Source organism: Mastigoproctus giganteus, chromosome 5 (assembly GCF_048544385.1).
Source record: "Mastigoproctus giganteus isolate SK-2022 chromosome 5, ASM4854438v1, whole genome shotgun sequence".
Lineage (NCBI taxonomy): Eukaryota > Metazoa > Arthropoda > Arachnida > Uropygi > Thelyphonidae > Mastigoproctus > Mastigoproctus giganteus.
The window spans coordinates 178198116-178222853 of NC_143579.1; the positions used below are offsets into that span (position 1 = coordinate 178198116).

At 38.7% G+C, this 24738-nt stretch overlaps 1 protein-coding gene across 1 annotated transcript in view; it reads left to right on the forward strand.

The window, feature by feature from the left end:
- Nucleotides 1-21892, forward strand: part of LOC150085871 (group 3 secretory phospholipase A2-like) — a 103055-nt gene extending 81163 nt beyond the window's left edge. The window contains exon 2 of the mRNA XM_090373548.1: nucleotides 21304-21892. Coding sequence (XP_090229674.1) covers nucleotides 21304-21496 — 193 coding nt within the window. The 3' untranslated portion in view covers nucleotides 21497-21892. The remainder of the gene's footprint in view (nucleotides 1-21303) is intronic.
- The last annotated feature ends 2846 nt before the right edge of the window (nucleotides 21893-24738 follow it).

The window sequence follows — 24738 nt, forward strand, 5'->3', positions numbered from 1 at the left end:
CTGAGATTAAATACCTCAGAATCTTGATAGACGCAAAGCTAACATTTTTTTCCCCATTAGCAGTAACCTCTAAGATAAGGAAGTACACAGCCATGATTACACGCATCATCCGGGTAAACTGGGGACTTAAACGCAGTGCCCCCTCTCTCTCTCTCTCTCTCTCATCTACAGAGTTATCTTCCTTCCCATACTTTGCTACGGTGCAGCTGTGTCGTGTCACAGAGTTATCCTTGACAGAAATCGCAAAAAACTGGATTCTATCCAACGTTCTATGCTTTTAACCATCACAAGAGCTTGTTGCACAGTAAGCACCCCTGCTCTCAAGGTCCTGGATGGCTGTATGCCCCTCCACCTTGAAGTCATCAAGAGCGGACTACATCATAAACTCAGAAAAGGGATCCCTTGCACAGTCGCTGGCATTCAGCTTGATATGGCAAATGACCCAAAACAAGAAAAGAGGACAGCAGACAAACTGCGTGAAATATGGCAATATCACTGGGATTCAACAACAAAAGGTGCTGTTACCAAAAAAATTATTCCAACTGTATCAGTGACATACCCAAAGCCTCCTACCTAGTTTGTTCCAGGTCTCTAAGTCACCTTCCTGCTTACAGGACATGGCCCAATTAGACATAAATTAACCACGCTTGGAATTGAATAAAACCCATTCTGTCTCTGTGGCCGTGAAGAAAACTGATAACATGTCATGCCTCTGTCGGCAGTATGACAACCACCGGACTAGACTATTCACGAAGATACAGGAAAATCTCCGAAATTATGAGCACCTTTTTCTCACGGAAGAAAACTTCTTCCGTGAGAAAAAGTCTGAGTGTGCAGCGCATCGTCATTTGAGATATTGTTCTTGCATTCCCCACAGTGTATTACGATGCCAACTGTCACACAGTGACCTGCCGTTTAGCCCCTACAAGCGCTGCACCCTTCGCTCACTACGAACATCCACCGTTACAGTTTTGTTTGCGGGGGGGGAGGTGATTTGACCAGTTAGACACCATTCTTTGTACTTCTTAACCACAGTTAGCCATGAGCAACCGACAAGACGTGCCATTTCCTATATGGAGGCACCCGACGTACAATCTCCCACAATCATGCCCGTTTGAAATAAATAAAATAAATAAATAATCTTTATTGTGTACAAAAGGATGTATACAATGTACCCTTCACAGCAGGAATGCAGGGGCTTCACATTGGCTGGTGGACAAAGGCCTTGAGGACGGGGCCCACATCAAAGTTCAGGTTCATCCCCCAGGGCCAACAATATAATAAGTTTCAGTTAAATTATTCACAATATACTCATAAAGACATTATACAGTATTTTTGACATTATATACAATATTATACAGACATCCTTTTTAAATTTATTATACTGCCACATTACTGTGCAGTTTGCCTGGTTGAGTTTAGGTCATTAAGGATCTTTCTCCGGTATTTGCGATCCTTGACAAATTTGTAGAGGTCGCCTTCGATTTCTTGGACTGTGATAAGCATCTGCTTGGGGAGAAAACGGTCGCTAAGGGCTAATCTATTATGGTTGGCTATAAGTGTTGGAGCTGACCTTAGTCCGGGTTGAGGGATTCTCCAGCTGCACAGTTCTCATATATGTTTGGCTCCGAGATTATTCCAGTGGTCATTTTGGCAGTTAGTGTGAGGCGTCTTTCCATTATAAGGTTTGGCAGTCGGGCAAAGTTCGGTGCGGTTGCCATCGCAGTTGTTCTTTGCTGGGGTGGATGATGATGTTTTATGTGTGATCCAACAAAGGAGCCAGTATTCGGAGGAGTACACGCGCTTGATATTATTGGGATGGGGGCTGTTGTTGTTGTTGTTGTTGTTTGTTTTTTGGTTTTTAGGAGCATTAGCAACTAAGGCCATATTGCTCCGGGGTTATGCGGTGGTCATTCCCTGACCTTTCCGCATCCTCCGTATTTGGTGGTGACGGGCTCGAACCCGGGTCTACTCAAGAAGCGTGTGCTACGCACTGCTGCTCCTTCCCACCTGGCTACGGAGGCGCCATTGGGGGGCTGCAGATGCCCATATTTCTGAGGCGTATAACACCACGGAGTATACAGGGGTGTATATGTACCGCCGAGTCACATCCAGATCCTTAAAACCATATTGATATTTAAAATGAAGATTTTCTTCATTGAACAATTATTCTAGACTTAACAACAACAATCTTTCCAGTATTTTGCCCAAAGTTGCTAACAAACAAATGGATCTATAACCCCTAGGATCAGTCAACAATTTGCCAGGATTTTGTAATAATTTTAACAGAGCAATTTTCCAAAATCCTGGAAAAACTTCTTTGAATAAAAAATTATTATACATATCAACCATTATTTCTGAACACAACTCAACAAACTTTTTGACACAATTATTTTCAATCAAGTCTAAACCAGGTGTTTTATTATCCCCAACCACAGAACATACAAATTTCACTTCATCAATAGTAAACAACTCCATCTCAGATTATCCAGTATATTGTTCATTCCCCTGTCTAATTTGTTGCTGCTGTACACTATCTTCCCTACAATTGTCATTCAGAAATAAAGTACTAGTAATAGTAGCAATTGTAGAGCACCAATCAACAGACTCAGTATCATTTGAATACGCAGTATTAATTAAATTATTAACATTCAACTTGTTTCTGGTTAACTTAAACAACAATCCCCATGGCTCATTATTTCCAGTAGTACAAACCAATTCTTTCCATGCATTAAATTTGTGTTGAGAGATTGCCTTATGATATTCTCTCCTCTTAATTTTATACATTTCTTTATACCTTAATGCTTCATTATTACTTCTACCCCTAACCTCTTAGCGGCCAAATTTAAAGAATTAAAAACAGAAGATTGAACAAAAAATGCATATTCAGAAGCAGTTAATGAATTTAAAATTGTCCCTAGTATAAATTGAAAAACTATGTAACACAGCACATTTAAATTTATCCCACTTAATATTTTTATAATTAAATCTCAAAGTATCATCTGTTGACATATCTGTGTTGCTAATTTATGATACATTTATAATTATTAATAATCTGTTAGTCATATTTGTAACAACATCCCAAGAACTGACTCTTCTATTTAATTGATTATTTACCAAGGTGATACAAAAAGGCAAACCATTTTATGACTCTCGGCACACAGGAATTCCTAAAACACTGGACCTTGAACTGTGGATGGACATGGACATGTGTATATGTAAAGGGCGGCTCCTAGAACGTTTGTTCAACTCCGCCTCGTATCTCTGTGAAGAAGAGTATCACTACAAATGGGCCAGATATGTGTGTGACGTCGGTTTGTGTGTATTATGTGTGTGTTTTGTTGTTCTGTTCTGGCCGCTTGGCTACCCAGAAGCATCAGTCACCTGGACAGATGATTCTGGGTACTCGTCCACACCACAGGAAGGTGGGCCAGTCCATGTAAAGCACGTACTGTCTCAAGAGAGACTCTGACCCACCTAATGTTGTCAGAAGGTAGGCCAGGATCCTCTGGGGGCCCATTCCAGAGGGAGAAAAAAAAAAAAAAAAAAAAAAAGGATCACCCGTGGTGCTGGATTTGGAACCAAAATTATTAAAATAAAACATTTATGTAACTAAATAATAAAATAAATAAAATTAAAAAAAAAAAAAAAAAAAAAAGGAAGAAAGCACTTAATTTTGTCTGCAGGCCGAGGAAAATTTCATTTCTTGAGGATTTGAGTTTATGTATTATAAGGAGATCTAACCAGCTATTCATCAGCAGGACCGTTGTGCTGCATTCTGTTGAGATCTGTCGACACTGAACGCCTTCGAAGAAATACGCCTTGAGCGAAAGCCTGAAGAATCTGAAATGACTCCGAGCTTTGAAGCAGAGACGACTCCTGTCCTGATTGAAAATTAGTAAGTGCTTGAAGAGGCAGTCTGAGATCGTCATACAGGGAGCAATGAAACAAGATGTGATCCCAACTCTCTGGTGATCCACACGAACAGAGGTCTGTTTGTGATAAATTGAACCTAAGAAGACTCTGGTTCATCGATCCATGTCCTGTCAACAGGTACGACGTGAATATGTCCATGCAGAACCACAATCGAACACGTTTATCAAGGAGAAATGAAACTTGTGGTATAAATTTTCTCGTTGTTGCACCAACGGGAGCTGTATCCCATCGAGACTGCCAAATGTTTACTAACTCGTTCCACAGTCTCCTTCTTTCTCTTTTAGCATCTTCTTGAAGGTTGATGGTTATTCCAAGAAATTTGGTCTCAATCTGCCTTTTCAGCCTGTATAAAAAGCCTCTATAAGTAACTTGCAAGTCTAAACCAAGCTGTTCTCAATAGGTTGAAGAGTGGTAGAAGGATCCTTTCACATCATCATCATCTAGCCATTGATAAAAAGCTTGTCCAGGAATGGGCACAGTTCAACATACTGCAGGCAGATTTTCCTGACTCTGATTCCTCTCTCTCTCAGGAGGACTGGTTACCTAGGGCATACTTGTCTGAAATAGAAATAACTAGAGAGACCCTAATTGATGTCATCAATAAACTACCCAACAAAGCCACTGTAGGTCCAGATGGTTTCCCACTCTTTATTATCAAAATTTGCAGCCCATATATAATCGACCTTCTCCTTCACCTTTTCCGACAAATTCTGCAATCTGGAATAGTTCCTTCAATTTGGAAAACCTACCATGTTAAGCCCATTCCAAAGATCAAGAAACCCAAATCTCCTAAAGACCTGCGACCAATATCCATCAGTTGCTCTTTACTCAAAATTTTTGAAAAAGTAATTCAGCCAACAATTGCCCAGCATTGCTTTGCACACAGGCCCGAGTACCTGCATACCGTTCTACAAAGGAGATCGACAACTACCAATCTTCTTGATACCCTCTTCAGAATTCAGCGCACCCTTAACAACAAATCACAGATTGATATCATATTCCTCGACATAAAATCGGCTTATGACAGAATACACCTCCCAGCTCTTTTTACCATTCTGAAACACTACTTCGGCCTGGCAGATACCTTACTTCAAATTTTGAAGTCTATTTTACTTCCTAGACATCTGTCTGTGACCCACAATGACTTTCAAGTAACTATTGACGTCTCAAGAGGCATCCCACAAGGAAGTGTACTGTCAGCTATCCTGTTTGCAGCAGTTTTGGAGCCTTTCCTTGCTCAGAATCAGAACTTTGTCTCTTATGCCGACGATCTGAAGTTCTACGTGAGCTCAGATCATAGTCATCAGATTCAACATATCAACGAACAAGCTTCTAGGCAGATATTAAGCTTGGAAAGTTATCCTGCCACAATTGGGCTACATCTGAGCCCTTCCAAATCAGCGCAACTGACGATAACCAAGAAGAAAGTCAAAAATGATATCCAAATCTTTGTTAGTGGGGAACCGGTGCAAAAGGTGACCTCTCATACTGATCTTGGCCTCATCTGGGATGTTGGTCTCACTTTTCAGCCTCACTTTGCCAGGATGAGGCAGAAGACGTACGCTGCTCTTTGGGCAGTGCGTCAAGAACTCGTTGGTGTGCATCAGCCAGCGCTGCTTGTTCGGCACATCCTGAGGTGTATTTCGCCGATTCCTCTCTATGCTTCAGAAATTTGGTCATCTGCCCCTGCCTCATACCTTCAAAAGTATCTCAGTTTAGAGTACTGGTTGCTTAGATGGATGAACAGGGTGGTAGGCCACCCCCTAACTATCTCCAGATCTATCCTACAAGCAAATCTGGGCACCACTCCCTGGAGACATATCATCATGACAAAAAATGTCTTCACGCTCGCACGGCTTCTAACGAGGCGAATTGATGCTCCATCGGTATCCACATTAATCTCTGGCCCGAGGAGAGCAAGGGGGGAGCACCCCGACTCCTGTCTTCCTCTACGTCTTACGCTGTCAAACATTGATTCCCTGAGGAACATGTTTCCAGCCAATTGTCTTCGGATCTTCAATAAATTTAGGATCCACCCTGATAGGTTCTGTGAAGACAAGCCCTACAGGAAGGAAATCCTGAAGAACTGCTACCAGATTATGAAATTATAATACTCACCTGCTCCTGGATATGACAGACTGTTGGTTTTTTTTTTTTTTTTTTTTTTTATATTACTGTATATCTTGTATATTATTGTATATTTAATCCTGTAAATGTCTCGGGTCGAGCACGCATGTACTCTTGTTTATTGTGCATGTGTTCCTCGCACCTTAGTCTGTAAATATTTACACCCTTCTGGCACAGAGCCGTCCCAGGGTGACCCAAGGTTTTTTGGGAAATAAACTGATTTAATAAATAAATAAATAAATAAAGGTAATGTTCCGGCTAGTACTTGCAGAGCTTGCGTCGAGACTGTCCTGCATGCCTTAACTAAACACCGCAAAATGGTTCTCTGCAATGAGGCGAGTTTTGTAAAGAAGTGTTTGAGCCGTGCCCTGTGAAACCATGCACCGGCAGCATACGTGATTAGAGGGAGGAAAACTGCATTGTAATAAATCCTTAAAGTTTTTCTGGAGAGCCCCCATTCAACACGGGACACCCTAACAATTGCACCAGTAAATCTACGTATTTTAGATGATAAGTTTGTCAAATGAGGAATAAAATTGAGACTGGAATCAATTACCACTCCTAGAACCTTGTACTCTTTAACTATGGGGAGACGAATGTTGTTGATCTTGACCAACGGAGGACGAGTGATATCCAACTTTGATCCAAGAATCATCATCTTTGTTTTTGACAAGCTGATTTTAAGCTTATTGGCCACAGTCCAATCGTAGAGATCCCGGAGAACAAAATTTGCGGTATTTTCCAGATCGGCCCTAGAGTTACCATTTACCAAGATGGTGAGATCGTCTGCATACGCTATTATTTTGACGTTACCGAAAGATCGGGAGAGCCACTGCTGCAGCACCATGTTCCATGTAAAAGGACCCAATATAGAGCCTTGTGGGCACCCTCTAGATACTGATCTTGATACTTGGCTATGTTTAGCCTTGACTATTATGGTTCTATTGGCAAAATAATTGCGGATTAAAAGGTAAAGGTGGTTGGAGCACCTAGCCGATCGCAGACGCTCCAGGACGCTCTCCCACCAAAGGGAGTCGAAGGCACCCTCGAAGTCGATGAAAACGGCCAGGGTATATTTATGTACTGAGTTTTGAACTGAAGAGACAAAGTCCACAAGAGCATCCTCGCAGGAACGTCCGGGACAGAACCCATATTGACTTCTTGAAAGCAGATCCTGTTCTACCAGTAGGGTATTCAATCTAATGGCCATTAGTCGCTCTAGCAATTTACCCAAGTTAGCCAGCAGAGCGATCGGCCTGTACGATCTAGCCGCTCCAGGAGGCTTATCCGGCTTTCTGATCAACTTAACTAGAGCGACCTTCCAAATTTCCGGAAAAGTTTCTTCCTGAAGGCATCTGTTGAATAAGTTTAGAAGAATGTAAGGTTTTAATTTCAAGACTCTGATGATAAAAATGTTTTCTATAAGATCTAGTCCTGGGCACTTCTGAACATTAACTTTATGGGAGACAGCCTGCAGTTCATCCAACGTAAAAGGTTCGGTGGTTGTTGAGGACACATACAATTCATTGTCTGATCGGATTTTAGAGTGAATAGGTAAGTCTGAGGTAGGATCATCCAACGGAAAAAGAGCATCTAAGATTGCATTTGTAGAATCATGCCAGTTCAGTGTTTCCACGGAGTCTGCCACAATTGAGCCAAATATATTAGAAGTAGAGGTTTTTCCTCTTACAATCTTGTATTGAAGACCCCAAGGGTTAGCATTTCCAGAGGTGTGAACGAAATTCATCCACGTTTCACGCTTTCGAGAGGCAATGGCCTTCACGTAGCTTTTCCTCAAAGAAGAATACTGCTGGTAAAAACGATTAACGTCGGCTTGGGGCCAGTCTCTATGCCTTTGGTAGTACCTACGGGCTCGATGAACTTCCCTTCTTAACTGCGATAACTCCTGCGTCCACCATGAGCACGTCTTCTGGTTAACCCTCTTTTTCCTAGAAGACTTATATGACGCTTTTATTATAGCATTTTGAATATAGTTCACTTGATGAGAAATAGGTGAGGTTTCAAAAGAAGCAAGTTTCTGTTCGTCAAGGTCGGATCACATTGCATGGTTCTCGAACAATGTGGCCCCAGCATACCCAGACAACGTACCTGTTAAAAACGTCCCAATGGATATGATCGCCACCGTTTGCATCACCAGGAAACAGCTTATAACTGCTATAAATGGATTGCCACCCACCGCAACCGCAGGCCCCGACCTTGTGCCACAATTCGTGATCAAGTGTCTCAGCACGTTTACCATCGATCACTACTCTCAATTTTTAAATGTGTCTTAACGCAGCATATTAGCATTAGTTAGCATTAGCATTAGTAGAGGCATATGATGCAAGAAAGCAAGCTTATGCAGCATCAGCCAAAAAAAAAAAAAACCCACTTCCACTTCACCCCTCTGTTCGTTCAAAATACCTGTCCAGCTGAGCCTTAAACTTATTTAGGCTATCAACCTCCACCACAAGGGATGGCAGTCTGTTCCACCAACCAACCACCCGCTGGCTAAAGGCAAATTTCCGCACGTCTATCCTACATCTGTCTTTTTCTCAATTTGAATTTATGCCCTCTCAGGTGATTTTTCTGAGCTAGAGGAAGAATCCCATCAGCATTGAGCATGCTTAAACCATTCAAGGCTTTATACACCTCTATCAGATCACCTCGCTGGTGCCTAGTCTCCAGACACTGTAATTTGCAAAACTTAAGCCTTTCTTCGTAAGAGCACCCCTTTGTTCCATTCACTAATCTTGTTGCCCTTCTCTGTACTCGTTCCAGCAGCTCTACATCCTTCTTGAAATGAGGCCTCCAGACCTGTATACAGTACTCTAGGTGTGGCCTGACCATTGCCTTATACAATGGAATAATCACCTCCTTATCCCTGCTGGAAAAATTCCTGTATATCATTGACAAGACACCATGAGCTACTCTTGCAGCTCGTCTGCACTGCTCAGAGAACTTCATATCTGCCTGCACAATTACCCCCAGGTCCTTTTCATTCTCCACCACTGTCAGTGTAGTACCGCAGAGTTGATACGTTGCTCTGGGGTTACTGTTTCCCATATGTAGTACTTTACATTTGTCAATGTTAAACTTCATTTGCCACCTCTCAGCCCATCTGTTCAACCTTTCCAGATCCTGTTGCAGCAGCATAGCGTCAGTAGTGTCCTTAACAACCCTGCCAACCTTTGTATCATCTGCAAACTTGGACATTAAACTTGATATCCCATCATCAATATCATTCATAAACACCGAAAACAACAACGGACCCAACACTGAACCCTGAGGAACTCCACTAATAACATTAGTCCACGTTGAGCAGTGTCCATTGATTACCACTCTCTGTCTTCTGCCACTCAACTCTGGAACAGACATGCTGTGAGGCTACATCCTAAATTCCAATCTGCATCCCACATTAAACAGTTCAGGCCAATCTCTCGCTCTTCCAGCCTCTTGAAACGTATGGAGAAGGCATTACTTTCAACCAACACCAATCAAATCATGCCTCACAAACCCTCACAAATTCACTATGACATTTCCGGAAGATCCACAGTCACCAATTTAACATCCATAACCAGCACCATTCTCAGAGCACTAGAAGCTAAAGCAGAACTCGCCGTCACGTACGTCGACCTGGAAGCTGCTTTCTCAATCAGCATTCCCTCCCTCGTTCACCTCCTAAAAAATTACTTCCATATAAAAGGTGACGTGGTTTATCACAACCCTGCTTTCTGACAGAATCATTCTTCTTACAGCGGATCACGATATAATCTCAAGAAAAATCACTGCGGGAGTTCCCCAAGGCGGAGTCCTCTCCGGAGCATTATTACTGTAGTCATTATTCCGTTTGTGCAACAGAGAGAAGACATAACCTGCTATGCTGACGATATTAAGCTATACACCCAGATTAATGAAAAGATCAATCGAAAGCTACACGACTTAGGATCCTATCTCCATCAATTTGGACTACTTATTAATCCTGCAAAATCAGCCCAAATTGTCTTTTCTTTGAAGCACCAACCCACTGAAGTCCAAGCTTTTCTAGATGGCATTCTCCTTCCAGTGGTAAATATACATACGGACTTGGGAGTCGTCTTCGATTGCAAACTGACCTTCAAGCCCCACATTGACAAGCTCATAAAATTCTGCAAAATGCGGTGGATTACCAAACAACAACTACTCCACGTTAAGAGAAATAGCCATACATGATTTGATTAATTTTAGTGTAAATTCTGGTGAGAAATATGTGCTAGCATTATTCATAGATTTCGAAGGAGCATTTGATGGTATCAAAGTGTTCTTTTTTCATTAAGAGAATTAAATTGTTACGATTTGTTATACCAAATTATTAAAAGTTATTAATGGATAGGCAGATTATTATAAGATCCCAACATCTAACATTTAATAGAGTTATTGATCGCGGTTGTCCACAGGCATCTGTGTTGAGTCCTATTTCATGGAATCTGGTCTTAAACCAGTGGTTAAGTAGAACAATCCTTAATTGTCATAAGGTGGCTTATGCCGATGATTTGGTTTTGTGAGTGACAGGGAGATCTAGAACAGTCTTTGAAAGTAGAATGGAGGTTATTGTTCAGGATTTGACTGATTGGGCTACATTAAACAATTTAAAAATTTCATCTACTAAAACTGTCACGATGTTATTGAAAGGAAAATTAGGCTACAACAGACCACCTCGATTATTAGTAAACAGTAAACAAATTCCTCTTGTTTCCCAAGTAAAATATTTAGGGGTTATCTTGGATGATAAGTTATTGTTTTCACAACATTTGAATTATTTAAGTAGGAAAATAAAAAATTACACTGCTTCTATATTTAGGGTTACCAGAAAAGATTGGGGATTAGGTAAACGCATTTTGTATCTATATTATAAAGCTATTTTTATTCTGATTGTGTCGTATGCTGCATCAATCTGGTACGTTCGTACTGTCAATGTAAAATTTAAACAAAAACTATTATCATTACAAAGAATAATGTTAACTATTTTGCGTGTTTGTAAGACTGTTTCGACTAATGCTCTACAGGTGATTGCGCGGGTATTGCCTTTGGATTTGGCAGTCGTGTATAGAGCTTTTTGTTATTTTATACGTAAGGGAAAACAAATTACATTCATGGGGATTACTAATGAAGTTTCTTCCGCAATTAGCAAACAGAAGAAAGAAATTTTGGTGAAATTAATTAAATTATGGCAGGACCGTTGGATTCCAGTAGTACTGGTAGGGTAACTTATTTATTTATACGTAGTGTCGAATTTAATTTTAATAACAAATTGCATCACTGGTTTTATCCAAGTATGGAATGCTCATATTTGATTACGTGGCATGGTTCCTTAAAAAGTAAGTCGCATCAATTTAGTTTAGTGGAAGATCCTTACTGTGTTTGTGGAGGGTTGGAAACATGGGATCATATCTTATGTGAATGCAATTGGTATGACGAATTTAGATTAGACTTATTTAATTTGGTACCTAATTTTATTAGGGGTTCTGAATTAATTTGGCTGTCTAATGAAAGGAATTTTGCAGAATTTCAACGGTTTTGCAGATTGATATTTAATAAAAGGAGGCGTATACCTGTGGTTACTAATACTGAGTAGAGAGACCTGTACCCTTTTTTTTTTTTTTTTCTTTTTCTTTCTCCTTTTCTGGATGGATAGGCATTCTGTCTTGGGGGGAGAAAACTTTTTTTTTTTTTTTTTTTTTTTTGCAGGCTTTGTGGAATGACCATGAGGCGGGATTGTTGCACTCACTAGTAAGAATGGTGCATGGTTTTTTTTTTTTTTGTTTTTTTTGCTGGCTCTTGGGTGTAAGGTAAGGTGTATGTAGTGTCAGACGGCACCAGGGGTTTCCCCCATCTCCGCGTAGTTTTCATTGTGGGTGTACCAGTTTACTGGAAATGCCAGAGATTTAAAAGTATGGATATTGTATATGTGTAGTGCCGTGTACCGTTGTTCATTTGGTCGTTTAGCCGCTGGACCCCTGCTGAGGCACAACGTTGCCCCACCTTTGCCCCGTGGAGGCAGACCAGGAACCCAGTAGGCTTAAGTTACTCTGGCAAATTCTGCCACCTAATTTCCTGAGATTTCAGTGGCTAGGACCTAAAAACAAAAAAAAAAAATATTTATTTAATTTATATTGCATGCATATATGCGTGCACACAAGCACATATATACACACATGCACATATGCACAGCATACATGTGCCAACTAGGGCTTGCAAACCGGTTTTATAAACCGGTTAAACCCGGTTTTCATATTGAGTTGTTAAAACCGAAACCGAGCTTCTAAAACCGGATTCGAATTTTTTTTAGTTAGCCCTCGAATATAGTTTTTTGTTACGCACATTTTCTTTTGTTTGTTCGTTTGTCTGGATCGTTCAACTGCTTTATGTTTTACACATGTTTTTTATTTTATTTTATGTTTAGGTACGAATCTCATGGGCAAGTGGCCCAAATCTAGGAGCGGTACCTTTTATCTTCCCACCTGTATCATGGCACGATGCAGGTGTACTCATTTACGACTGAGTCGGACCGATAGCGTAAAAGAAAATGCTCAACATTTCTCCGTTCCATCTATCTTGTTCGCTAGGCAAGTTATGGAACGCGCCTTATTGATGGTTACCCACTAGAAACAGATTCGCTGAATATTGCATCAAATTTCGATCGTAGAAAGTTTTTTCTTCTTTATTCCTATTAAATTTGCGATCAAATGTTCTCCAAAAAGCAGCTTCACCAAATTTAGCTTTTATGTAATTGTGAAAATACAATAGATTTAATTGGGGAAAAAAAAATTGCGAGTAAATAAATAAAATTTCTCTCGTGAAAATTTTGAAACTTGCCTCGTTTAGACCTTCATTCAGTGCTTGCGGGAGTGACTCATAGTATTGTGTTATCTTCAATATTTTTATTTAAAATTGTCGGTGATATAAATTCCTACTAATTAATATTTATTACTCTTAATATGTCTAACATGAAATCAAATGTATGGAATTATTTTGCTCGAAAAAGCAAAGATTAAGCACAATGCTCGAAATGTTAGAAGATAATGAAGTCGTCTGGAGGATCTACATCATCTTTGATGTTGCATTTAAAAAAAATGCATCAGATCGACATTAAACAAGATAACAGTGAACCTCCCGTAAAAATGGTAAGAACATTAAAAAAACTTTATCGTTAAAAAATCTATGGAAGAAGAGATTTCAAAATTAGTTGCTTTAGATGGATTTTCTTTTAATTCAATTGCCAAGAGTGAGTTTATACAATCAAGCCTTCACCTTCAGAGAAATTAATGATAAATTACCACTAGTCTCAGTGAATGGCATTAAAAATATGGTTCTGAATTATTATAAAACTAAGAAAGAAGAACTCATTCAGCATTTCAAAAATTCATTGGTTTTGGGTGCACGGTATTCATTGACTCTAGACGAATATACGTCTATACAAAATAAAAGGTATATGAATATAAATTCGCATTCAAAAGACAATCATTGGTCGTTAGGTCTTATTGAGATTAATGGTTCACTTGATAGCAGAAGAACTGAGCAAATTGTGAATGGACACTTGAAGGAATTTGGTTTAAATTTGGATGAGGATATTGTTGCCTGCACCACCGATGGAGCAGCAATGATGATTAAGTTTGGCAAGTAAATTACGCCTAATCATCAAAAATGTATAGCCCATTGTATACATCTGTCAGTTATAGATGTACTTTATGAAAAAGTAATCAATTATGGTTCCATAGTCTGAGTCTCCCAAAGACAATGAAGAAAATGAAAATAATGAAGAAAGTAGTGATGGTGAAGAAATTGAAGAAAGACAGCAAGGCATGCTTTATCAAACCGACTTTACCGATGAGCTCATTTATTTATTCAATCCAATGGCCAATATTGCACAAACTATTAACAAAGTCGGAAAAAGTTGCAAGCTTTTTCGAAAATCGCCTACCAAAAATGACATATTACAAAATTTTGTTAAAGCAAAATTTAATAAGAAAGAATATAAACTTATATTAGATTGCAAGACTAGATGGGATAGCACATTCTATATGATTGAGAGATTTTTTAAATTGAAAAACTGCATTCCAAATGCTCTGTGCAGTACTGTCAACTGAAGCTGTGTCTGACGATGACTGTAAAACACTTGAATTGCTATGTGAAACTTTGCGACCAGTTGAAATGATTCTGAAGGCTATAACCTCAGAAGATACAGACTTACTTAAAGCAGAGTCTTCAATAGAATTTCTGCTGGCTAAGCTTCATACAGCAGAAAACCCATTTGCTTTAAAGTTTCACCAAAGCCTTTTGCAGTGTTACAATGCAAGACGAAATTGCCCAACTGTGGCTTTGCTGAGCTATCTACACAACCCCAAAAAGTTTAGGAAAGAAGATTCAGGTTCAAGAACTTTTGATTTTCCAAGTAAGCAAGTTTTGAAAAAGCATGCTGAAGAGATTTATCAGAGATTATTTGCAAAACATTCCGAAGGAGTCTTAGCGTTGAATGAAGAAACTGAAAATAAACGAACTGTTCTTTTAGAAGAAAACAAAGACTCGTCTAGTTCCGATGTTGGAGATACACTCATGCGAGAGTATGATAGTGTAATAAAGAGTAACTGAAGAGCCTTCAAAATATCCGAGTGAATTGGAAATCAGCAAAGAATTTAAAATTTTGGAGGCAACTAGCAGTAGAAGTGAAAAGCTGGAGAAAGTTTATAGAGCACTACTGACCATTAAACCAACAAGTGTCCAATCTGAGAGTGTTTTCGATCACTGGTCTCTTTAACACAAAAATAAGGTCAAGTCTATCAGGAAAAATGATTAATATACTGTTTTTTTTTTTTTAAGGTTCATTTTCAGAAAAAAGCTGAGCAATAAATAGTAAAGTATTTATTTTTAAATACTTTACTATTTGTAAAGTATTTTACAAATATTTTAAGCTGTTTTTTTTCACATTATTTTTATTTATTATTATAGGGCTTATTATTTTTTTGTTTACTATACGAAAAGATAGTTTTTATTCAAAGGATTTGAATACAATTTGTAATTTTGTTTAATCTCAAACTAGTTACTTTTTTGGAGCATTTTAATTTATTTTTATTTTTTTTTACTTTATGAGGTGATAGATTTTGTTTAAAAGATTTGATTATGATTTGTAAAATCTACCCAAGATAAAATAAATACCTGTGTTATAAGCTTTTAATTATTTTCTCTAAGTCTGAGAAAATCGGTTTTAAAACCGGTTTTATGAGTAAACTTCGGTTAAACTCGGTTTTGAAATTTCTCGGTTTTATGCAAGCCCTAGTGCCAACGTCAATCGTGGGGTTGACGTCACTTGAGTTGGGTGCATATATGCGTGCATACAAGTACATATATACACACATGCACATATATACACACAACATGCATACACATACCAACGTCAATCGTGGGGTTGCCGTCGCTTGAGTTGGGCCAGAACGTGGAAGATATTTTGGATCTTGGGTGTGGGCAGCCCAGTAGCGGGACTGCTGGCACCCACAAGTCTTGCACACTTACTGGTGGATGCGGGATCTAGGTGCAATATGCACCGCCAGAGTTAGTAGACCCAGGCTTAACTCCTCGTGCCAGGGATGGGCACCAGGTGGTAATTGCCTAATGGACTATCACCTGGTGGCAGAGTAGCTTGTTTCACTTTACAACACATTACACACACTTACACTAACAGACCATTATGAGAACATGGTATTATATGCCAAATTGGTGGAGATGGATGTATGTCTGGGTGCCACCCTTCGACAGTTAAATACAAACATACATCCACAGTTCAAGGTCCAGTGTTTTAGGAATTCCTGTGTGCCGAGAATCATAAAATGGTTTGCCTTTTTGTAGGATTGCTTTTAAATGTTTTTTGATTGCAGATGATTTCTGGCGGTTGAACACTGCCCTTGCTCTGGAGAAGGCAATCCGATCTTGCACAGCGCCTGACGTTTTCCATCTCTTATGCAGATTTTGTTTTTCTTGGAAGGTTTTGTTCAGTGCAGGTGTCCACCAAGCTCTTGAACGGGGAGTGATGCAGATAGTCTTTGTTGCTCCGTAACTGGCAATAGTTCGGATCCACCTGATCATGAGGTCCACAGCCAACTGGAGATCGCAATTATTGAGAGCTTCCCAAGGGATGGAGGATGCGGCTTCGAGACATCGTAGTAGATCAAGACAATGCTTGTTTTCCCCACAGAAAACTTTTTTAAATCTTCCCGAAAAAGCAGGCAACCCACAGAATTACATGCAGCATACTGTATATACACAATGTACTGAGGTTTAATGCAGTTGTCTTGGCGAAAATTTTAAACAACTATGTCCACAACTATCGCTCATTTTATCGGAGCTAAGGGAGAGGGGCTACAGAAGGACCCCTATAACCGAGCCACTCTATATATGTATCTACTGTACTGTGTCCTTGCATTAAAAAAAAAAAAAAAAAATTCTGGCATGCGAGGAGGGACATAAACCGCTCGCTAATAACCAGCTAACTCAGCCGTTGTGTGAAAACAGTCCATAAAAATTCATTTTCTGACAAGAGGCATCCATCAATATCTGTCTACGAAAGGAATCAGAACAGGCCTTTTCTACAGTGTAGAAAGCCAAAAGCTATCACTGCACTAATGACAGGACACTATACTACATTATACTACCATGTAAGACACCGCGGGGAGGGGAAAATAGTGAAGAGGGTCGGACGATTGGGTATAGTATATGTGAGTATACTATACCCAATATAGTATAGTATCAAGGGTGCCCTCAAAAATCTTGCGGAAAGGGCAGAATTTGTTTACTCCAGTGCACTGCGCTAACTGAGAATGCGTCACATTCACTTCAAAGTACGAAAATCAGCAGAGGGAGTGTACAAGAAAGCTCCCTCATTTCCGTCACTTCCAGGGTACTTCATCATTCCCGATCTTCGAACGTTAAACATTCTTTAGTGATGCAAAACTCCATTTGTTTGCCGCTAATGAAGTCAAGTCTAGTCAGCATCTCGAGATAAGTCACTTCAGTTTCTTAAGTGGCAGGTCACTGTCGAGCCGCTCATTAAAGGTAAGGCGAAGTAAGTAAGAAATCAAATTACCTCCCGACTACAAGTGGTTGCATGTGTACTCGTACATAGCCTCCCTCTTAGTTTATTGGAAAACTAATCATAAAGGCGAAGACCTCGGCAAGCTTATTAGCAAGTGATGGGAGTTTTTGTCTCGGGATGATGTCGTATTTCTTCTTTGCATTCCTGAAAGGTGGGTGTGGGGGGGATTAATTACCCTAGACGTTATTGACAAATAACCTGACTCACGTGGATATCGATCTTTAATAAGAACATCAACAGCTAAAGAAAACCCAACTGTCAACTCTGTCATTTCTGGAGAAGAAAACGAGGAACAGATTTCGTATATCCCCGAGATAGAAGAAAAATAAAACAGAAGTCTGAAAAAACAGTTATACTTGGAAAATAAATTTATGGTCGTGGTAGGATTTAGCAATGTAAATTTGAGCCAACCAGCCCTTCATTCTACAAATAAATGTAGTTTAAAAGTAACGGACTCAAGAAAATTTATATATTATTTATTTATTTGAAACCCGCGTATGTGCGTACAGGTCAATCTAAACGCAAAAAGGCTTGATCTGAAACATCCGTTTGAGATTCCCGTCAGCAAGTTCATTTTACTGCAAAAGTCACAGAAAGGTTAACTGGCTTTCGATTGAACTTTCTCTGATTTTATTCAATAAAATATGATTCGGCTGAGTGATCTAAAAAATTTTAAAATTTAAATGCATTAATCACCATTAAGCACTACAACTGACAGCCAATACAAGATTCCCTATTAAGAAGAACGAGAATTTGAAGCTGTTCAGCCCATATACGTCAATTTTGTTTGATAACCTGGCCATAAGAAAATTGAAATGAGCCTCATCACACTTAAAGATCGATGTTGTGACTTGTGAAGAAGTAAGAGTTCATATGCGAAAGCAACTTGCGAGCCTGGTACAAAATTTTTCCGTCACATATCCTTCCTTCTTGCCTGCTGGGACAAGGAGGTCATTATCCCGTTGTATATTGCAACGGTTATGCCGCATCTTAACTACTGTTCAGTATAATAAATCTTCTAGTAAACTGATGTTTTTCTTATAGCCTTATTGTAGGAAGGATGTGGAGCTGTTGGAACTGGTGTAGACAAGACCAACAAGATTAGTCAGGGGTACAAAAGCGTGCTCTTCTCATGAAAGACCTCAGTTCTACAAACTGCAGGGTTTAGAGCCTAGGCCCTTACGAGGAGAAGTGCTCAAGGCTTTAAATGGATTTAGCAAACTAAATGCTGATGGCATCCTTACTCTTTCTCGAATGCCATTCATAAAGGGAAATAAATTTAAATTGAAAAAGGATGGTTGCAGGATAGATATCCGGAAATTTGCTTTCAGCCAGAAGTAACTGAATGTTGAAACAAAACTTCAATCTGGTGTTGTGGTAGTTTGAATTTAAGCAGTAATTGTACAAGTTAGTAGGAATGGACAGATGATACGATCTCCACCATGGCTATGCCTTCAGAAACATCAAGGTCAGGATTAAACAGCAGAATCTAATCTTGCCATGCTGAAGACGCCAACTGGGGCTAGTTGAAGTAGGGATGGCAGAAATAATAAAAATCAATATATAGATCATATGATAATCAAAAACCATATATCGATACTAGGAATATATCGCAACCAATATGTCGATATGTCACGTATATCGATACTTCGAAAATTTATTTATTATGCTGTTTAATTTCTTGACCTAGTGACAAGATTGCTTCAGGGTTGCTTCACAGAATTATTATTATTATTATTATTATTATTAAAATCAGTTTATTTCCCAAGAAACCTTGGGTCACACCGGGACGGCTCTGTGCCAGAAGGGTGTGAAATATTTACAGACTAAGGTGCGAGGAACACAATGTACAATAAACAAAAGTACATGCGTGCTCGACCAGAGACTTTTACAGGATTAAATATACAATAATATACAAAATATACAGTAATATACAAAGTATATGATTGCATGAAGACAAAAATTCTTTGTCATATACAAACAGGCAAGTTTATAAAAAAAAAAAAAAAAAAAAAATTGCTGCACGTATGCGCACTCTAACTGGTACGGAAGTGCTAATCGCAAGTTTGAACTCTTGGTTTGAGGCGTGCAGGGCTGCCTTTACTGAGGATTCGAACTCAGAATTTTTAACCTCGTGTCGGAGGACGGTGATTTATAACTACTGTGATACTGCAAGAGCCACAGTTCAGTAATTATGATTATATAAATTTTCTGATTAGAAAAAAACGACATCATTAAAAAAAAATATTCGCGTTAAAAATAAATCCAAGATATCGGAACACGCTGTTCACGTACCAAATCAGTGGAGTGCGTCTGTCCATACTGTACATATTGGGGTTCTGAGCCAGAGCCACTGTGAGCGGACAAACCAGACAAGTGGCTTTAATCTAAAAATTATGTGATTGCAATAGTGTTTTCTTTCTTTAATGACGACACACCACGCCGCCCATCGTCAAATTTATTAACTCCCAATATCTTCGAAATCAGAGGGGAAAGGAAACAGATAATGGTATTGACCAACTGTTCTGTCGGTCAATTCAAGTTCACGGGAAATTGTCGCACGAAAAAGAGTTCAGATCACAGACGGTAAATCAATTTTGTGCTGCCGACGCTGCAGAGCCCGACACAATTCTATAGATAGGGCACGAGCACCACCAAAAAACGAACCTGGACATGGAGGCTTTCACTTTCCATTTGTCACATATAGATTTAGCATTAGTAGAGGCATATTGTGCAAGAAAGCAAGCTTATATAGCATCAGCAAAAGGAAAAAAAAAAAAAAATCCATTTCATACAACTATTCGCTCTAAAAGATTTTCCAGCTCTTCCTTGAATTCATTTAAGCTATTAACTTCCACGACAGATGGAAGTTTGTTCCAGCAATCAACCACCCGCGGGCTAAAGGCAATTTTCTGAACGTCTATTCTACAACTGTCCTTCCTCAATTTGAATTGATGCCCCCTCAGGTTTCTAATCTGAGCAAGAGGAAGAATCTCATCAGCATTGAGTCTGCTCAACCCATTTAAGGCCTTATACACCTCAATCAGATCACTTCGCAGGTGCCTAAGTCTCCAGACACTGCAATTTGCAGAATTTTAGCCTTTCTTGGTAAGAGCACCCCTTCTTTCCCCCTCACCAATCTTGCCCTTCTCTGTACTCGTTCTAGCAACTCTGTATATCATTCCTAAAACGAGGCCTCCAGACCTGGACCATTGCTTTAAATATTCTTCTCCCGAATAGCAAAATTCCTGTATATCATTGACAAAACCCCATGACCTGCTCTGGCAGATTGTCTGCCAGAGCAGGTCATAATTTGCCTCACAAATCACGAATGATTTGTGAGGCAAACCAGTCTCAAAGGATAACAAATATGAACAATGGATTGATCTTTCCAGAAAAATATCCGTCAGAAAGATGACTGCAAGACATTACCGCCTACATTATGATGTGTGATAGATTTCCATGTGTTCACAATAGCAACAGTAATGTTTACAAAATCAAAAAAATAATAATAATAATAATAATAATAATAAAAAAAAAAACACTTGCAGAAGATAGGACCCAAATCCGACTGGATTTAGGAAAAAACGATACATTCACATTCCAATATAATATGTACTTCAGTGTGTCATAAATTAAACAGACAATATGCACCTACTTTTATATATACTCTGTATACAGTATACATGTACATAACTACCCTTACCGTGTGGTCGTCCCGGAGTATAAACAGAAGATTAATTATAACTAATTCGATGGTCTTGGGTTACTAACTATAAAAAATTATTTCGCTTGCCTTGCAAAGAGCGTTACTGATACTTTATTAAATCATTACTGTCACAATATTCTATAATTAAATTCATTATTTAACTTGACTTTATTTTGTTCGTTATAGTGACTTAAATTGCATATGCATTTTTTACATTCCTTAAAAATAATTAAAAAGTCTGTAGAGTAAAATACTTTTCTCTCTTTATATCTTTTTCAACTATACTCCCTTCAAATTAATTAGAATTCTGGCTTACTTGGCTGCATTGCAAAAAAGTAAAATTTAGCTTCCACGAGCAATTTTAAAACATTAGCAAACTTACGATCTGTCTATTTTTAATCTCTTCCAGGTTTCGAGCCTGCTTGAAGCTTTCCAGTACAGCTGCAGCGAACATGGTGGGAAAATTATTCTTTAACGTGGTTCAAACCAAGTGTTTCCTGTTCAAGATGGAAAAGGTGTGTACTAAGAGGTCCTGGTGGGGAAAATGTCTAAAGCACGAGAAACAAAAGACTGCTATTCTCAGAGACGCCCTTACTTACTAAGAATTGTCTCCCCCCCGGCAAAGACTATATTCTTGCTGTTGTTAAAGTTATGGAGAGACACAACTCTCGGAAAAGAATTCCACTGGCCCACTCTAGTTTAGGCTAGAAAAACTGAATGTGATAGTTTAAATGTTTTTAGAACAAAAAGAGGAGTGACGGTTCTTTCCTAGATCGAGGGATTTTCCTTTCCCCCACCCACTTTTCCTTGTTTGCTCTGGTAATAGTAATAGTAATTGATTTCAACTGAAGATCCTCATAAACGGATACTGAAGACATGCTGTTGTGCAGACCACTTGATTTGCATTCCTTCTTGACTTTTAAAAAGAAACTCTGATTTACTGCAACACTGATTTGAGAGGCAAGAAAAAAGGGACACTCTTTCACAAGCTTTGACTGCTCGGCAATAATGTTTTAAACTACTTTGCATCCTCCTAGTTCTGAATCGACAGAAATTAAAAACTAAACAGGAAAAAATATTGTATTTGATTTAAACAGCCATCAAGTTTAAATCAAGTTCCTGATCCAAACATAGGTGAAAACGTTGAACCTAGCATTAAAAAAAAAAAAAAAAAAATCATTCGCGACACAATGGCATCACTTGTATGTCGGAAAACAAAATGCTTTATTTTAAACTTTCAAAATTCTACAGAAAGGCGAGAATTCGATGATTCAGGTATCCCACAAGTTACATCAGTTAGAGATATGCGTAGGAACGTTCTTCGAAATATGTGACATTTTTCGAGTTAACGAGAACCTGTAATCGATTGACCACTAGGACATTTTCAGGAATTTTCACAACTACGCAAATTATGCTGTAAAGCGTTTAGAATTGCATACTATATAAAGCCTGCTCGCCAAGGCAGTTTCATTTGATTATCACCCAAAGTAGCCGCATTTGCCCATCACCTTGACATTAGACGAATTTTGCCACCAATAATTCTTGTTTAAAATTACAATGTGTCATTTTTGCACGATCAGTTATTACTGGATTTAATATGTACAGCATGTACGATATATAACACATTTAAATGATTTTATCTGTAATTATATTCCTATTCTAATAAAATACTAATAAACATTAATAACAAGTACACTTCCGGACAGAGAGAGGAGTAAGTAAATTTAAGTCTGATCCATCCAGAATGTGGCACAACCTTATGTACATAATTTTCTACAGAAAAACGATTTCCGAGATTCGCGTTGGTCTTACGCGATGATTTCCAGGAACGATTAATCGCGCGACTCGAGGGACACCGGTACTTCCAAATTACAATTGAAATAATTTATTGTTTTTTTCCAGGATGGCTCCGCCCTAACCAATTATATTGAATATGGATGGTCCTATTCACAGATCCTTATTTCGCAACGCAGCAGGACAGCTTTTATTGGATTTCTCACGAAGACATTATAGCGATAAAAGAAAAAGTAAAATCTATCTGATTTTCTCCGTAAAAATATACCCTCCCGTATTCCAAGAATGCTAATCTTACCTTGAATCGTTTCCATAAGGAAGTGTTTTCATTAGAAGAGAAGACGCCAAATTTTAGGGCAGTCAAACTTCATGCTTGTCCTAATTTGGAAAACTGTTTTTAATGATGATGCAGTCTTCACTAAAAATAGTTTTCTAAATTAAATATCGTTTCAAATTTTTGGTGATTTATGTTGGGATATATAATTTACATCGATGCTTTTTATGGAATTAATTGAGCGTTATCGTCTGGCAATCGCATAAGTGTTGTCAGGTTTTTATATATATATATATATGCACACACAATTTGAAAAATATAAGAGATATTTTGAAATATATACACAATATATTCATAATGCTTCAAGTTAATTATTATTTACTAATTCCGATCAAGATGAACACAAATTTCGTAAACACAGTAAAAAAAAAAAAAAAAAAAACCACAGCAGACAAAGGAAACTGTACAGCTGCCCTTTTATCCTGGGGAAGCTCTCTTAGTTGCTGCATTTCTGGTGAGACTCTTGGGCCTCTTACGTGATCTGAGAGCATATATAGAATATACAAAGTGCACATTAGTCCTGAATATTATCGGAATTTAAACTGTATCAATCCTAAAAGTTCTCACGTAAAGAGCCTAAATTCTTCCACTAAAAAAAAAAAAAAAAAAAAATCAACGACACTGTGGTATCTCTGGAGAACACTCAAGATCATAAAATTCCATCAATTTCATAGAAAGCTGGAACTAAACTAAATTGCGGTCGACGCATAGGCAACTTACAAGCTCAGAGCACACTGAAATTTCTAAAAGGCTTGGATTGCCGCATTAAATGGCACAAAGGATATTGACATTGACGACTTAATCGTCGCCCCTCTTCATTGATATTAATATTTGTTTGTACCTACTGTTAAAGTCAAACATTTCTACAAGCAGGTGTTTCAGGTACTAACATTGAACTGCTAATCACACAGTGATCTAAATCTCAAGGGTGGTACGATTTACACTCCAATAATATTAAAAGAGCAAACATTTTTTTTTTTTTTTTTTTTTTTGGTGGCTGTAATAAATTTTTCTCATAAAGTTCAGTATCAGAAGGGTGTTAAACAATAGAATAGCAAGAAGACTGGTTTCACTACCCGTTTGGAGAGATCTGGATTGGAATCCCGCCGATGACTGAAGGAATTCTTAAAGGTGTCTTCAATCAGGTGTGCAGCTATTCGATCTTAAACGAAGAGAGTAGGCATCCCCCACCGTAGTTTATTTCAAGTTTTTCAGCCCAATAACATTCAGATTGGCATGTGAACGTTTCTACAGACATAGACGACTGAAACAATATAGTAAAAGATGTTGATGCACACCGAGCCCAAAAACAACAAGTTATTAGTTTCCGCAGTACACATTTGGTTGGGCAAGGTTTCCCCAGGGTTGTCCAAAATTAGTATTTATTATTATTATTTTCTTATCTAGCACCTACCAATTACACCTGTCAGTTATTTTGTAAAATTAAACATCGGCTACCTTAGAAACTCATTTTGAATTAGTAGTTTTACAAATCAATAAAGCGCCTCCGTAGCCAGGTGGGAAGGAGCAGCAGTGCGTAGTACACGCTTCTTGATTAGACCGGGGTTCGAGCCCATCACCACCAAATACGGAGGATGCGGAAAGGTATGATCACCGCATATCCCGGAGCAATATGGCCTTAGTTGCTAATGCTCCTAAAAACCAAATAACAAACAAACAAATCAATAAGGTTGTCTTTTTTAATCACCACTGAAC